General features: G+C 34.4%; 3 protein-coding genes across 4 annotated transcripts; 2 read left to right on the plus strand and 1 right to left on the minus strand.

Annotated features, from left to right (window-relative positions):
• Nucleotides 1-696: 696 nt before the first annotated feature.
• On the plus strand, nucleotides 697-13888 carry LOC132698000 (suppressor APC domain-containing protein 2). The gene is made up of 4 exons (XM_060663814.1): nucleotides 697-1584; nucleotides 4773-5075; nucleotides 11490-11693; nucleotides 13750-13888. Exons 1-4 carry the CDS (start codon nucleotides 862-864, stop codon nucleotides 13867-13869), a joined length of 1350 nt encoding a protein of 449 aa, XP_060519797.1. The 5' UTR covers nucleotides 697-861; the 3' UTR covers nucleotides 13870-13888.
• LOC132698001 (probable palmitoyltransferase ZDHHC24) lies at nucleotides 13324-15653 on the minus strand. 2 transcript variants are annotated; one of them, XM_060663816.1, is made up of 2 exons: nucleotides 14483-15653; nucleotides 13324-14428 (listed from the first exon to the last, which is right to left on the minus strand). In XM_060663816.1, the coding sequence occupies exons 1-2, from the start codon at nucleotides 15304-15306 to the stop codon at nucleotides 14380-14382; spliced, it is 873 nt and encodes a 290-aa protein (XP_060519799.1). In that variant the 5' UTR covers nucleotides 15307-15653; the 3' UTR covers nucleotides 13324-14379. The 2 variants fall into 2 exon arrangements, with proteins under 2 accessions (XP_060519799.1, XP_060519800.1); XM_060663817.1 differs by having other exon boundaries at nucleotides 13324-14432.
• Nucleotides 15654-15676: 23 nt separating this feature from the next.
• On the plus strand, nucleotides 15677-16570 carry LOC132698002 (HIG1 domain family member 1A, mitochondrial-like). Its single transcript, XM_060663818.1, has 3 exons — nucleotides 15677-15817; nucleotides 15965-16057; nucleotides 16114-16570. The coding sequence occupies exons 2-3, from the start codon at nucleotides 15973-15975 to the stop codon at nucleotides 16308-16310; spliced, it is 282 nt and encodes a 93-aa protein (XP_060519801.1). The 5' UTR covers nucleotides 15677-15817; nucleotides 15965-15972; the 3' UTR covers nucleotides 16311-16570.
• The last annotated feature ends 88 nt before the right edge of the window (nucleotides 16571-16658 follow it).

Genomic DNA, 16658 nt, shown 5'->3' on the forward strand with positions numbered 1-16658 from the left:
ATTAGTATTTTAAAAAAATAAAATTCAAGAGAGAGTTTTTTCTGAGATTAAACGATTAGAATTTTATGTTGAAAGTGTTTTATTATGGTAAAAAGTTGATATGCTTTTGGAATACGGGAATACAGTCAAAAACTAAAGGAAGTATTGTATGTATACGTGTGTTACTGTAAGACAAGTTTTACATTAAGACAAAACATCACATTCGTTTATTTTGGAACTGGAGTTTTCTATTTATTTGAATTAAATATGTGCGACAGATATTTACTTAATAACCAATTTATTTTAATATCAAACTTTCAGAATGTTTTCAAAATGTCCTCCTTCTTGCATAGGATACCCCTGGCTCTAGAAATTACATTTGCGGTAACCCTTCCTAACATTTCTGAAGTTATACTATCAAATGCAGCCGCTATTCTCCGCTGTAATTCTTGTAGGTCGAACGCTGGAGTTACATAAACATAGTTTTTCACGTACCCCCAAACAAAACAAATATAACGGTGTCAAGTCTGGTAACTGTGGGGGCCAATTGAGTGAACCGTGTGTTGAGATTAGTCTATTCCATGGGCAAGTTCCATATCAAGGCAGATAAATTGCAACGGACAGATGCTTTCTAACAAATGGACATGATCATACTTTCTATAATAAACACAGCATGGTATGCCTCGCAAACAAAGTGAGTCGTAACTATAACACGTGCCATGACAAAAACGAGTACGGTACTGCTGTCCGAGCTGCCGCTGGTTCCAACCCAGGTTCCAATCTCCGCGGCTGTGCGAGAACCGCGGTTCTTCGAGCAGTACCATTCGTGAAAGTGAACGGATCGGAGTGAGGCGGGCGCGCGCGTCAACTTTGCTCACGGAGATGACGTCCACATCTTCAACGCTCGACGGTTTACCTAAACAGTTCGTAGCGGCCATGCGCACGCTATTCGACATCATGGACGATAAACGGACCGGGTTCGTAAACTTCGCGGACATCGAGGCCAGATGGCAAGACGACGGCTCCAAAGGTTTACCCAAAGGCGTGCTCGACAGTCTTCGCAAAGTGACCCCGTCGAACGGGATGTTGAGCTTCGAGCGTTTCTGTGCGGGCCTAAAAATATGCCTGCTTAGGAACCAAGTCGAACGGAGGAACGAGACGAACCTGAAACCGCCCGATTTGGCGAAGAATAACCCCAACAACAGGCCGCCTTCGGCACCTCTGCTGGACGTGGTGGACAAAACGCAACCGACGAAACCTTCGTGGGGCTCCGCGGCCAACAATACGGTAGCGATCAGACCAATTAGCGTGATTTCTTCTCAACAACGGACGATCAGCATGCCGCAACTGAAAGATGCCACGCAAAACGAGCAAGCATTTGAAAGCAAACCCGTTCCGAATATAAACAAAACCACGCTGTATGGCCCGCCGAAACCCCCGCGCACCGCTATCGGTATGGAACGTAACACGGTAACTGCTGCCCCAGGCAACCTAGACAGGGCCGAGATACGGACGGCTCTCGCCAACTGGCAAATGGGGCTGATGACCAATCAGGATTCGAACAAGGCGGAAAAAAGGGTCGTGTCTACGAACAACGTTCCTCAGGTATGTTCGTTTCCCGTATATATATTTTTTAAAAATATTCAAAAAGGATCGGTATACGAAACGTAATATAAATTTGACCAAGGTTTGTGCATATTGTTTTGTTTCTTTCGCTGATCGAATGAGACTACCTAAATTAAAAAAAAAGTGGATCTGTGTACCCCTCTATCAGAAATTATGTAAATAATTACCAAGTATCACTTACATGGACACCGATTTCCATTACCCAGCTAGCACGATGACGTTAATTTGACGTGATAAATTGAACATGCATTTCGATTTGACCGCGACAATGACGTGATTTTAAGACGTATTCCGACTTCATTGCGCCGCATATTGTGAAGTCACTTTAATTTAATGACGTCAGAAGACGTACAAACATATACAAAACAATCCCCAACGTTTTTTCTTCTCCATTCTGTAACATACCTAATCACAGATCAATCTAGCGCGCGGAAAGTGTCATTTTACGAGGTCAGTTGCTTTCCCACGAATCTGTTTCACTTCGGACATTTTCGGGATATTACCGCACGGCTTGAATTTTGACATTTGTCAATTCTGACAGTGAATGGGTTCATGATTTGCAAAAATGTACCAAAAAATTAACACTCAGAAAAATTATAGTATGCAACCCGTTTGGTAAACTTATTAAGTCACTCGTTTAGTAAGCAGTCGCTCCGCTCGTGACAAATAAACTAGTAACCCAAATGCCGTTTCCCACACTTGTTACGTATTATACAATTTTTTTACTCCCTTCTGTAAAATGTCTAATGATACACCGACCTAGGGTGCGGGAAGCGTCGCTATACCACGTTAGTTTCGTGTCCCACGGATGTGAGCCACTTCGAACATCTCCGGGATATTGCCGCACGCGATTGGAAGCAATCGGATATTTTCGTTTGTTAGTTCTGACGGCCATGTTACAAAAATGTACTTAAAAACTAACCGTCATAGAAAAAGTACAGTATGCAACACGTTTGGTAATTTTTTAGTTTACTCGTTTATTAGCTCGTAACTCAAATGCCGCTTGCTACACTTCTTACATAATATACATAAATATAATATTAAAATTTAATTTTCGAAATTGCTATACGTAAAAATAAAACATAATTTCAGAAAACAAATAGTGCTGTACCTATTATTCACATACTAGGTATAAAAAGTCTCTCATGTTTTATATATTTGATTGTAACAATACGCAACTCACATTTATAGAGTAATGAAAATGAAATAAATGCAAGTCATAACTAAAATTTATCCTCAAATTCAAAATCTAACAAATTTGATTTTATGGGATAATTAAACAAAGGTTCATACGAAATATATTCGAGCGGCCTTTAATTTTGTTAATATAATTTGCTTGAAACAAACTGTATACAGTTAAATATGACAATTATTTATATATTTTTTTGGTTTTTGGTTTCAACTACAACCGCTTAAATTATTATAGTTATTTTTAAGTCATATGACTTCGGCGACCTATAATCGCTAAAAACTTAAGTTAAATTTACGTGAGCCTGCTACCTGGGTAATTACAGCTGCCGTGCTTATTTCTTGGATCTATTAAATAAATTACCGACAAGTAAGTACAGACAAATAACAAAAATAATAAAAAGAGAAAAAATAATAACAAAATCAAACACATCAAAAATATATATGCTCAAAACCAAAGTCTTCATTCTTTCAATATCCCACTTCTGCAAAATAAAAATAATACAGGGCGACCGAATCGTGTGTCCAAGTAATATATCTCGTTTATTATTTGTTATAGAGAAAAAAACAGTTTAAAATTATTTTCAAATATAATATGGTGATTCATACATATGTGGCAAACCAAACTTATATTTTATTTTCTTTTATTTTGAATGCTAGTATCTCAAAGAGTTATACTTAATTCGTCTCTGTAGATGTTTCACGTTCAGATAATATTTATTTTGTTATTAATCTTTTGTGATATTTTTGCACGGTTTGAATATTTTAAGTATTTCGTTCCTAAATCTGTGTATACCTCAAATAATACTAAGTTTAAGCTTAGGAAATGCTTAATAAAATTGGAAGAGCATTAATTAATTAATGGAAGTGTAATACACAAGATATTTCATTTGATTTTTTCAGGAAAATTTATAATTTTCATTTTGACTCATGACCATAAAGCCGAAAACACTCAGTATAGATCAAAGCAGCCCTACATTAGATGATTGAGTATAAAAGGGAGTATCCAATGCATGTTCTATTTAAAGAAATATAAGTTTCGTTTTCTGCATATCTATGAATCACTCTGTATCTGAAAATAATTTTAAATTGTTTCTTTTAGTCTTATCTACAACATTTGAATGTAATATTTTTTTGTAAAACAAATAATAACACACTACACACTATTTGGCCATCCTGCATGTAGATTCTGGAGAATATTCGGGATATGGTAAAATGCATATTTTATAACACCCAATCTAAAAAACCAAAAAAAACAAACAATATAAATAAATATTTGGTAAAATTGGGACAGCCAAAGTCAAACTCATCCCAAAATGGTATTGGAGGATGTGGCAAAACTATTCCATCTCCATATCACTTGACAGGGCTAGATGATAGATGTCGGATACGGGAAACTGAAAGGAGAATCTTTTTTAAAAGTTGGGTACTTAGATATGCGAGTTGCGTTGCCGCTTCTAACAATAACAATATCTTAAATAGCATACTCTTTATTTTATTAAACTTTTACATTAACTGCTTCTTTCCTGCAATACAAAACCCGCGTCTTTAAGGTTTTACGTTGCCTATTCTTGGTAGCAGACTTTTTCGGAGGTAGGTGCGATCGCGGCTCATACCTCAAAAACGCAAAAATGCGGGACCTCCTTAATCGCACGAGTTTTTTCTGGTTGCCCGACCGAAAATTCTCACTCACTTCACCTTCAGCAGGCACATAAAAAAATAATAACAACTAAGCAATAGTAACCAAAAAAAAAATGAGAAATCATTTATTTTCACATCTACATACTAAGTTCACCAGGTCAGATGCTTCTAACTTCTTCAATCACTCGTTTATTAAACACTCGCTCCGTTCGTGCCAACTCAAATTTCTAGCTAAAGCGATGTTTATCAAGTAGAATTAAAATTTAATTAAAACGTTCAAAAATGTGTTTCCAGTTTTTCGTTTTCTTGTCGTAAAGTTCATTTACAGTGTCTTTCAGACTTATTCTGGCGGTCTGCTTCGGCCTAGTCGCAGTTTGGGAGACGGCAAAGCGGCGGTACAAGATGTCGCGGTACAGGGGCTGTACCAGAAGAAATCTAACGCGAGAAGACGCGAACCGAGAAGACACACGTTGCAAAATGGCATCGACTACAATATGCTCAAGAGGATGAAACAAATAGAACAAGAAAAAGAGGTACTGATGTCTGGACTGGCCGCCGTAGAAAAAGCACGAGATTGGTACTTGAAACAAGTCACCGTAGTACAGGAAAAAATGAAATACCTGGGAAGAATGGGACACGTGGTACGTTAACTTTTTATTTCAATTAATTTCGAATCCAGTCTTGCTCTTTACGATAGTACCGTAGAGGCGATTTGAAAAATAAAGTGCTGGAAAAACTCCCAGAATGAATGTCCCATGCGTAGGCTTTTGTAATATTACACACATTACTAACGAGATTGCCTGGCGATTATAAAATCTTGCTTTATAAAGGAATTTCGTAAGAAGGTCAGTAGGTAAATCACACGGGAAAGTCTTTATTTGTGTCATAGCGAACGCATGACTTCGGGTTCTTCTTTTCGAAGCTTTCGTTCGCATTCGCATTTTTCGCGTACGATTCTATTTATTTTTTGTATAATTTTTTAATACGTATTAATTAATGTATTCTTGTTTAAAACTGCAGTTCCCTTGGGTAAAAATATTAGCATTTGACCAATTAAAGTTTAGCTCAAAAGTTACCAAAACTAGCCAAGATACAGAGTGTTCAAGTGGAAATTAATGTTCAATTTTATTCTTTTTGATTCAATATTTTTGCATAAAATTTTAGATGTTATTTAATTAATTTTTAGTTATAAATTCTGTTTGTGTGTATATTTACCCATTTACAGCCCTTAACACATTTAAATTTTCAAAAGATTAATTTTTCATCGGTTTTGTTTATATCGGTTTTAGATGCTCACCATGATGGCTGAAGAGTAAATTATAGTAAGGTTTAATAAGATTATGTAGGCAACAACCTCAATTAGAAAATTATATTTCATGACAACACATTAATATAATATTTTAATATATTAATTATATTTCAGCCTCGTTCTTTAAGATTACACATAACGTAGTTCTATGACCTCTAGCCGATGACGCCACGAATTCAAAACCTGAAAACAAAAAATATTCCCCGCCCGGTCCCTCTTCACCGCTGACCGTTATCGATATCATAATTCATGATTGTGCTTCGTGGGGCTGACACTACACGTGTTGTTAGAGAGAGTGTTTTTTTTTCTTAAATGTATATACCGCAAAATTTTCTAAAACGATTTAAACAAATTGACGAATTAGAAGAAAGATGTAATAATTGTTTTATCGGCAATTTTAGGTATCGAAGATCAGTCGTTCTGTAACCACCTGGGACAGGTTTTTTGTTACAGAAGTGAAGGGTTTCGTTTCTGGAGTCTACTTTAAAAAGTAGAACAATGACAAATTTGAGAACAGAAACCGCATTTTGGGTTGTTGATCGTTTGTTAGCCCTTTTCTTAAGTGGGGACGGAACGTACAAAGTCTTGTCTTTCGGTTAAAGGCGAGAGACAAAAAAGTGTTGAAGATGAAGTGCAAAAAAAAAATTTAAATGGCGGAGAGACATATCTTATGAAAAATAAGAAAAGATCAGGGAAAGCATCGTTAAAAAATTGAATAAATAAAATAAAATAAAAATATGATAAATAAATAAAATCTGGTTTCAGATTTCTCTGATCCGGAAGACTGTTTGTCTTGCCAACCTTGGTTACAGGGTTTTCACAGACAAATGAAGAGGAGGTGTAACAGCGTCTAGGTGATGATCCAAACAAACCGATAGATAATCAGTTATATTTGCACCCTGAGTTAGTATCTAGATGGAATACTTGGTTAGCTCAGGGGATTTGGCCAGAGGTGAAAAGTACCTTGTTAGAAAAATACACGTTACAGGGAATTGCAATTTAAGAGTCCAGCCAAGGTAAATCCAGATAATACCTCGTTAAGTGACAGGGCTAGGAAACGTGATAATCACTTTATAGACCCTCGGAGATTGCATGGAATAACAATTGCTTCGTTAGACTTGGCGATCCCTGAACTGTTAGAAAACAACGAGGAGCGAGTAGATAGATTGGACATTTTGAAAAAATTATGTAATGTTGGAAAAGTTGTTGGCTCGTAACGCGTATATTAAAAGGGTCTTAGATTCAAATGAAATTGAACCCATTTGTTTGGTGAGAATCTAACTCAAAAGCAAAGGCAATCCGAAAAACAAGTTTGGAATTAAAACCCAGTTTGACGGTAAAAATTGGCATCACTCAAGTTATAAGATCACGTTTGCTAGGAAAGCGGAACAAAGTTTTGTTTCGAAAGAGCGACAGTGGTGTAGCCAACGATATCCGGATATAATATTAGCATTGAATAATTTGTTGGTTATCTGGACTATACAACCTTGTAAATTTGATGAAGGTCAGTTAATTGCATCTTATTTTTTAGTTCCAAAACTAGATGGTACAAGAGGTTTTATATTAAATAGGTTTATGGGTACAGTCCATTTTAAGATGGAAGATATCCGAACAATTACAAAATTATTACCGCAGGGTGATTTTTTCAGATCAGTCGATCTTCATGATACCATTTGGTTTATCTATTAGTCCATATGTGTTTACAAAATTTTTAAAATCTGTAACAAACCACTTAAGAGGAGAGGGTAAATTTCAGCTGTATGTTTAGATGACACTTTGTTTTGGGACATCATATAAAAATTGTTTATATAACACACATGCAACGGTAGCCATCGTTACTTATTTAGGTTTCCTTATAAATGATAGAAACAGTTCTGTACCTGTACCTTTTTAAAAACAAGTAAATTACTAGCTATGTTGGTATGGTTTTCTGGTAGACGATGTTGTAGAATTAGAGAGTTTGCGAAGGAAGAAAGACAGTTCTATATAAATTAACTGGAGCTGATGGCAGCGTTCATTGCTGTAAAGTCCTTTGCAAAAGACTTAGAAAACTGCGAAATCTTAATTAGATCAGATAATACTACAACAATAAATAGAATGGGGGGTGTTGAGTTTCCTCTTTAAAATGGGCAAACCAGGTCAATTGGCAATGGTGTGAACTTCGCAACATATGGGTATTTGCATCATGCATCCCATCCAGGGATAATTCGATGCAGATGAACAGTCTAGAAACAGATAAATAAATACAGAATGACAATTAGCAAATTGGACTTTCACGAAAATAGTTAAAAAATTTGGTGAACTCCAGATTTATTGTTTTGTGAAGTGAACAAAAAATGCAAAGTGTTTTGAAGAAAATAATATTGGAAAAACCGGAGGGAATTTTACTTGTCCCTGGTTGGTATCTTGGATTTCTTTCTCTGCTTTTAGAGGATCCGGTTATTTTTAAACCTGATGTAGATTTACTTCTCTCTCCTTGCAGAACAGTATACCATCCATTGGCAGCTAAACTTGAGTTGATAGCAGGACGTGTATCAGGTCATATTATGCTATTTTGTTTATCGTCTATCTCTAACGCCATACCTAAGCAATATGATTTAGCTCTAAATCTAGTGGTTTTTAATGATGTGTTAAATTTTCTCACTCAGAAGTTTAATGGGGGTGTTTCTTATGGAACTTTGAACACCATTAGTTTAAAGATTTCTTTAATTTCTTATAAAACCGATACATGCAAAGGTCAGATAGTAACAAAATATTTAGGGAAAGACCTTAAGGCGCAAATATGAGAAAATATGAGATGTCTCACTTGTTTTAAATTTCATCAAGACATTTTCCGATTGAGCCTTTGTCGTTACAGAAACTGACTGAGAAGGTGTTGATTTTGTTGACTCTCGTAAATGCACATAGGGCACAGACGTTTACCATTATAGATATTGATAATGCAAAAATAAAATTCAAGAACAAAATTAGGATACCTGATATTAGTAAGGCATCTGCACCTGGTAAATTTCAACCCCTCCTAGTATTACCGGTTTTTGAGGAAAAAGCAGAACTGTGTGTAACAAGTACTTCTGTACAATATTTGGAACGGACCAAGCTTTTAAGGGGTAATGTGAAAAACTTGTTTGTTTCGTTTTAAGAAACCGCTACAGACTATTAGTAGGTGAATTAAGTTTATAATTGCTTCGAGTGTGGTAGATACTTCGCATTTTACAGTCTATAGTGTAAGGCAAGCTTTTTGAAGGGCATGTCACTACATAGTATTCGGTCTACCGCTAAGTCCTCTTCTTCAGTTTTTTAAAAAATTTTATAACAAACACATTTCGGAAGAAAAATAAAAAGAATAGAAGTCTGGAAGAAGAATTGTTATTTAATTTATTAAGTATTCAATTATAATGTCGATAGATAGAATTTGCTTGTTGTTGGCAATGTTTTAGGTCGAATAAAAACGAACTTACCTAAGTGAAGTTCGATCATAATTGTATGAAGCCTCTTTCGAAAGATTAAATCCAGCCCTTAAAAGAACCCTTACCCAACAGCATTTTTATTAGATTTAAATGTTATGAATTATGATATCGATAGCGGCCGGCGGTGAAGAGAGACCGGGCGGGGAATAATTTTTGTTTTCAGGCTTTGAATTCGTGGCGTCATCAGCTAGAGGTCATAGTACTACGTTATGTGTAATCTTTCGAACGAGGCTTCATATAATTATGATCGAACTTCACTTAGGTAAGTTCGTTTGATCATTTAATAATTGATGATATTTGCATAATAAAAATTACAATTTTATGAAAAATATTACAGAAAATGTAACAGGACCAAATTATCAAAAACCCAAAAGATAACATTTTTATCGCGAAAACAAAATTTAAAGAAAGCAATTGAAACGGATATAGGGTAGCAAAAAAAAGTTATTTCTGTTCATAAGATTCTGACAATGATGGCGATCCTGAAAAGATAAACTGAATTCATATTTTATATGCCATTTGATTTATTTTTCTCGATTTTTCCTTGTAACTCAGGTTCTGTTCAAAATGTTATTTTACCATTTTTCAACTCTTAAAAGAGTATGGTAGTAATATGCAATAGGCATCTTTTGGAACAAGGTATATATCAGATCAAAAAGTTATGGGACTCTATTTTATTTTTTTCAACGGAACAGTTAAATTCATTTTTAAATTTATAGGTAAGATGTAGCTTATAACATTCTTCATATTCTAATTTTTTAGATAGAAAGACCTAAAGAAAGGTGTTTTTAAGTTAACTTATATTACAGGAAGTACAATAATTAATGGTACGCACTAAAACGGCAAACTCCTTGGTTAAAACAATATTAGCATTTTTTGGTAGAGGGGTTGAGTTGGGTTATTTGACACAGTTAACCTTGTAACCGAGTAAGGCTATCGGCTGTGTCTCTCATGCACTTTTAACTGCCAAAATGAAAAGCTTATTGAGTCGTATTTATCATGTAGAAAACAGTGTGTTGAGTACCAAGGTGAAGTATCAGCTTTAAAAAGTCTACGATTTGGAGTTCCTCAGTGCTCCGTTTTGGGGCCATTACTAGTCATTCGATTCTTCCATTTAAATGCATATTGTACTGCGATGATGCCACCGACATAAGCTTTGGGAAAAACTTTAAGGAATTAAGTGTGAATAGGGCTACTCTTGAATATTTAACAAACAATTGGTTCGAAAATAACGTCTTAAAACTGAACCTTGACGAGACCCAGCACTTGACGATTTCAACTAATAAAGCTGGTAGTTCAGGTAAACTACTTGGTGTTGTTATGGATGACGGACTAAATTGGTCGAAATATATTGGTGAATTGAAAGAAAAACATTGCAATGCTGTCCGTTCTGAGACGACTAAGAGGATAAGTTCCTAATTATAGTATGTCATTGCATTCTCATTTAAGTTATGGAGCGGTGCTGTGGGGTAGTTCTTCGTCTTCGTGTGTAATTTTTAAATTGCAAAAACAAGCAATAAGAACAATTGCTACAATTGGCGATCGCGATCATTGTCAGCCATGATTTATAAGACTACTTATTATCCCATTACCATGTGTTTGGTTGTATCAACAGCTGATTGATATCATAGCAGATTTGGGCATAATTTATTAAAACTTTGACTATCGACAATAGTCTTGATTTTGACTTGTATAATCTTGTGAGTGTCAACATAAGATTCTTAAATGACACATCTTTTATAAATAAAGTTAAAGATTACCTACTATTTCACTGTTCCTATTTTATCGTGAAAGTGAAAACTAACACAGATCTTTTCATAGTTTAACACTTAGTTTATTTCAATACTGTAATGTCCACTCCCAGATTTGTTTTTATTCTGATTGTTTGTTTTTTGTGATATTTTTGTTTTGAAATCTTGACTTCCTACAATTACTCTTTGTAAAACGTAGTCAAAAAGATACTAAACTAAACTAGTAAATGTACAAAATTTAAAGGCTTTTTTTTCGCTATTTACAAATCTTCAGGATTCCTCCTGCGGCGGTTGTGTATAAATCAAACTTACTAACCTTTCGCCAACCATCATTTTGACTTCTTCAGAAGAAACGTTAGCAAGTTTGACGCAGGAGAAATCCAGAAAATTTGTAAATAGCTTTAAGGCAATCGTTTTAAAAAAATCGATAATTTGGTCCCTTAAGCCCCTTAGTTGGTTAAAAACGTTATCACCAATACGTTTGTAACTGTTTACTTTAGATACTCTACATAACTAATTTATTAATAGGAAACTTGGTCGGAGGCCCAACAAGAAAGGCTGGATCTTCAGAGAGCGCGGGTGCTCGAAGTCAATCGGCACCTATCGGCGTTAACTGAAAGCTGGGAGCGGGGTGGTCTGCCACTTCATATGAACTTGGCCGTCCACCATTATCCGCCATCGCATCATGATCCAAGCGATCGACTCAAACAACAGAATAGGTTATTAACCGAGGTGATAATCATCGTTTTATTTAATTTCATTTCCTGTTTAATTGAAATTCACAAGAGAGGACTTATCCGATGATTGGCGTTGGGTGTCCTCTTGATCCGAAAACTAAAAAGCGGACATTTTAAGAATGTATCCATTGAAATGAACAAAAAATGCAAATATACTTTTTTGTTGTATGAAAAATACAGCCAGAACTATTTCTTTACAATTAAACTCGTTCTTTAGAAATCCTATAATTTTTACCCTTGCCACAGAACTACATGAATAGGGATAAATGAAACAAAAAAAATCATAATAAAAGTTTTTTATGGCAATTACAAAATATTATTTTCCATTATAAAAAAATTACAATAAAATTAATAATTCAACAATACTATTCTTTGCAGTTATAAAAACAGTTGGTAATTACATGTTTTTCAAAATTTCACAAAAGAAAATCGAATGCCTTACATAAGTCCTCATTGAACTGGACGTGTTTGCTGTTTTTTGGTTTTTGTTGAAGAAAATGTTGTATTGTTTGCTGCAGTTTTCGCTCTATGAGCTGGTGTTTTGACATGCTGATTCGCAATACATTTTTTATATGCATGAATCTTTAAAACCAAAAAAGCAATAAATGGACCTTAGTTTTCAACATTTTAACAAACACTGAACACACAGATACACAATTCGCTTTACATAACAAGGCACACAAGAACTAAAAATTTCCACCTCTTTGAACCATCTATGAATCTATTTATATATATTATGCAGTAAAGTACCTGAGTCGCCTCATTGTAAGGGCCACACAGGGGCTTTATTTGGTAGTAGAATGCAATTTATTCTCCACTACTGGAAAAAATGCATATTTTGTATAGAACAGACAAAAAATGAAAAAAATGCAATAAAACGCATTTTGCATTTTCTTCGCTTCTTGGTCATCACTGTATTTCAAAAACATTTTCGCATCTTTTGTCACTACGTAAATAAAATCTTAAATACAAAAGCGATAATCCCAAATTAAAATAAACGCACCTTCAAGAATTCTTGAACAGTGATTATCCTTTCAATTTCTGTTTTGATATAATTTTTAGTATGTATTCTAGTTCTTTTAGTTTAAGCCTTATATGGAGCACTTGAAAAGATGTCATTTCGATAATGCCTTTCTGTCTCACCACAGCTACACTAGCGAGTCTAAGTCAAAACTTAGGTCCATACTGTCTGGACGAATCTGATTTTTTTATATTAAAAAAAGATACAGGGTAGAATCTAACATTTTTATCCTTATATGACTAGAAAGAATATCATTCTAATATCACTAATAAATGAATGACTGTTGCATTTTACACTTTTTCTGCAACCGTTAATTTTTGGTTACATTTTAGCCATTGCGATCGATAAAACGGTAAGAGAGGGTGTATTAAAAGAATGAAGTTATCTACCCTAAATATCGCAGAACAGTTGATAGGTGCTCTCGCTTTTCTACTTTATTAAATTGTTTACCAGTTGGTTTTGGTTAATGATCTCGGGGTATTGTTGATCACCGGGCATTTATCAACTTGAAATTTCGAGAATGTGGCAAACAATAAAATTTTTACAATTTTATTTCTGGCTCTCTTGATTACGTTTATATTTAAAATGTCGTTGCGGCACCACCTGAAACCTCCAGTTTTTCAATAGAATCAGCGGTGAAAATCAGGCTCATTTACAAAATACATTTGGTTTAATAACTGTTCTATAATATTCTTAAAGCAAAATTTTTACATGTAAATTTTGTATTCCGTGCATGTTTAATTTTATGTAAAAAAATAGGTGTCATAAAATCTCTAAGAAAAATATGTCTCCTTAAACTTCCTGAAAAATTGTAGTTTACACTGACCTGGTGCCGAAGCTCAATTCAATTTAAAAAATTGTGTCAGCGTCGCAATTTGAAAATAACCTAAAAAAGTAGGAAACTTTTCGTTTATCACATGTCTATAAATTTAACCATAGCATAGTTAAAAGTTTTAATTGTCTAGGCCTTTTAACAGGACACTTACCATAGATCACCCTATACTTGACGTCAAATTGATAATTTTTGCAGGAGGTTACCAAGAAAAACGACAGAATATCGAACCTGGAACGTGAAAAGGCGAGTTTGATACAACTTTTGCAGATGAGAACATCAAATAGAAACAATGTTCAAGAGGAGGCCGTTTTTTAAGTTAATGCGTATTTTATTGGTTTTTGTCAATCAGAGTTTGATGAATTCCAAGATTTGATTTGATCAAATACACATAAACTTACGAAACCACCAACCGTTTAATGTAAACACCCAATTGTGCACCTTGCTTATGCCAGCAAACTAGTTTTCTTAAAAAACTAAATTTGCTGGGGCAAACATAATGTCGATTATCTACCAATTGAATTTTGTTACCTGCTTTTAAATCAAATTAGAAACGAAGTAATCTTTTTACTATTTTTATTTAATAATTTGTACACGTTTGTGAATATAGATGTATCTGTACATAACAAATTAATTTAATACAGTGTTCAATGCGTAAACGAATAAAACATGGAAAAATTATTTATTTCCCTGTAAATAGCACTAAATTTTGAGTTTCATTGACTTCTAAGTAATTTTAAAAGTGAGATTATAAACAGAATTGTAGTCATATCTCTTGTTAAATGATGTTCGTGCCATATTCCTTTTTCTGAATAATTTGTGGGAAAATTATTTGTGTAAAAATTTGAAAACTGTATGAATGTATATAATAATCAAACTACCTGAAAGAAAACTGTAATTATTCAACACCAAACGCAAACACTCACTTCACCTTCCTTTAACAGAACCTTTTGTTTCCCAATTGATACCATCACATGGAAGTTCACTTTTTATCAATGGTGAAAGCCAAACTAAATACCACCTTTCTCCAAAAACTATTTTGAAATTTTCTATTTTTCCCTTGTCATATGGAGACATTTTTTCTTTCCTTTCGGGTGTAACCCGTCCTTTCAAAATCAGATTGAGGTGGTAAAAAAGAAGAGTACCTGTAAAGAATCCCCCAAGCATCACTACCAATATAAAGAAAACATACAGTTGAATTTCTGTAAACTCCAGAAATAGAGTTGCTAAAGGGAACACAATCTTTAGCACCGACAACCAGGAAACTACAACTATATAATCTTGAATAAAATACAAGTTATAGTAAGTTGCATATACAGTGGCCAAGAAAATATAAGACACAAATACCATAAAATAACGGTGGTTATAATGTCCAATACAGCAACTGGTAAACATGCAATGATGGTCTCGTTTTAGAATACATGTGTTGCATGTGTTGCAATGCCAAGACCGGGGCGGAGTTACTGTTTCACAAACGGAACAAAATTTCCATTTACGACCTCCATCAGAAGGTATTATTTTGTTTTTCAAGCTTGTGTCGCACAAAATGACTGCCATTAGGTTAGAACACACATTTAGGAGTATAAAATTTCCCATACAGAAGTGGAATGCGTACAGAAGGCTCCAGGTACTGTAGAATTTCGGTAAGACAACCCACAACTCGAAATAGTAAATTAGGGGAATGATAGTGAACATAAAAACTGTCACGCAAGCATCACCAAAATTCTTGGGATATATTCTAGTTCTTATTTGCATCCTGGTTCACCGTGCAGCACCCAAACTAACTCAATCACTGGAACGCCACTGATTAACAAGTTTCAGCGGAAGGCTGCCAAATTAAGTTGCGTCAATTTTTTTTCTCGTGATCCTGCCATTAGGCACAAAATCCAAACATTTTAAGCCAAGGTCATGAACAACAGCTGTTGCCACATACATACATTTTATCATCTGCATAATTTAATTTAAATATAAAAATTCCCAACTCCAGCGAAACCGTTTCGTACCGTAATATTACAGGTGACTTTCGGTATATACGGCTCGCAATCTGATTCGATGATTTAGAATAAATTCTTTATAAACTTCGATTTTCGTTTGCATTTGGCAGCAATGTTGGTTTCCTAACCTATAAACGGTACTGTCAAATTTTCCATAAGCAATCGAGGTTATTTTCAAGATCCTAAGTTATCAATTCTTACGTCATTGGCATTGGAACGTCCTGTGGTTTATAAAGCCTTGGACGTGATTGTCGCAAAAAGACGTTCAAAGTGTAAGTAATTTTTTTTAAGTTTTTTTTTGCGGTATGACTTCTATTGTAGGTTTAAAAGAAAACAATAATTTCATATTATTCTAACCTGAAATTGTGATGTAATCTTGAGCAATAAAACTAATTTGAATTGAATTTGCAAATTTTTAGGATCCAGTATGAGTGAGAATGTTTTATATCACCAAGAGACCCAGTCTGAAAAGTTGGCACGAAAAACCAAGGAGACACCATTTTTTCCAATAGGTAATGTGTACTTTTATATTTATGATTACTTGTAGCTAACAAAAGATTTGTTTCAGCTATTGGAATCTGTGCATTGGTGGTGGGTTATGGAGCTTACGCATTTAAAAACAAGGGGAAAATGAGCACCAGCGTGTACCTGATGCATCTCCGAGTTGGTGCCCAGGGAGCAGCCGTTGGATCGCTTACATTAGGTCTAATTTATACTATGATCAAAAACCAAATGGAAAGAAATGAATCTGCGGCAAAGAAATAATAAAGAATAAAACTATTTAAATTCAAGTTCTGTTAGTGCAAAGTATTACAAAATTATGTGCGGTTGAAATTTGTCACTATAGTTTCTTCCAGAAAAAGTTAAAATAATTTGGGTTTAGACAATTTTATTGATTGTGATATTTATTTATTAACAAGTTGTTAAATGACTGTGTTAGATGTACTTACTCTAACTAGTGGATACACTCAAATAAATCATTGTATTTATAACTTTTTAAAAAAATATATTTATTTTTCTGATTATTTAATTTTGTCACGTTTTTACCCAATATCGATAATTTTGTAATTTGCTATCATTTGCAAAATTTGTGGGGAACAACAATAATTATAT

Source organism: Cylas formicarius, unplaced genomic scaffold (genome assembly GCF_029955315.1).
Source record: "Cylas formicarius isolate icCylForm1 unplaced genomic scaffold, icCylForm1.1 PGA_scaffold_2__14_contigs__length_35257938, whole genome shotgun sequence".
NCBI classification, from domain to species: Eukaryota; Metazoa; Arthropoda; class Insecta; order Coleoptera; family Brentidae; genus Cylas; species Cylas formicarius.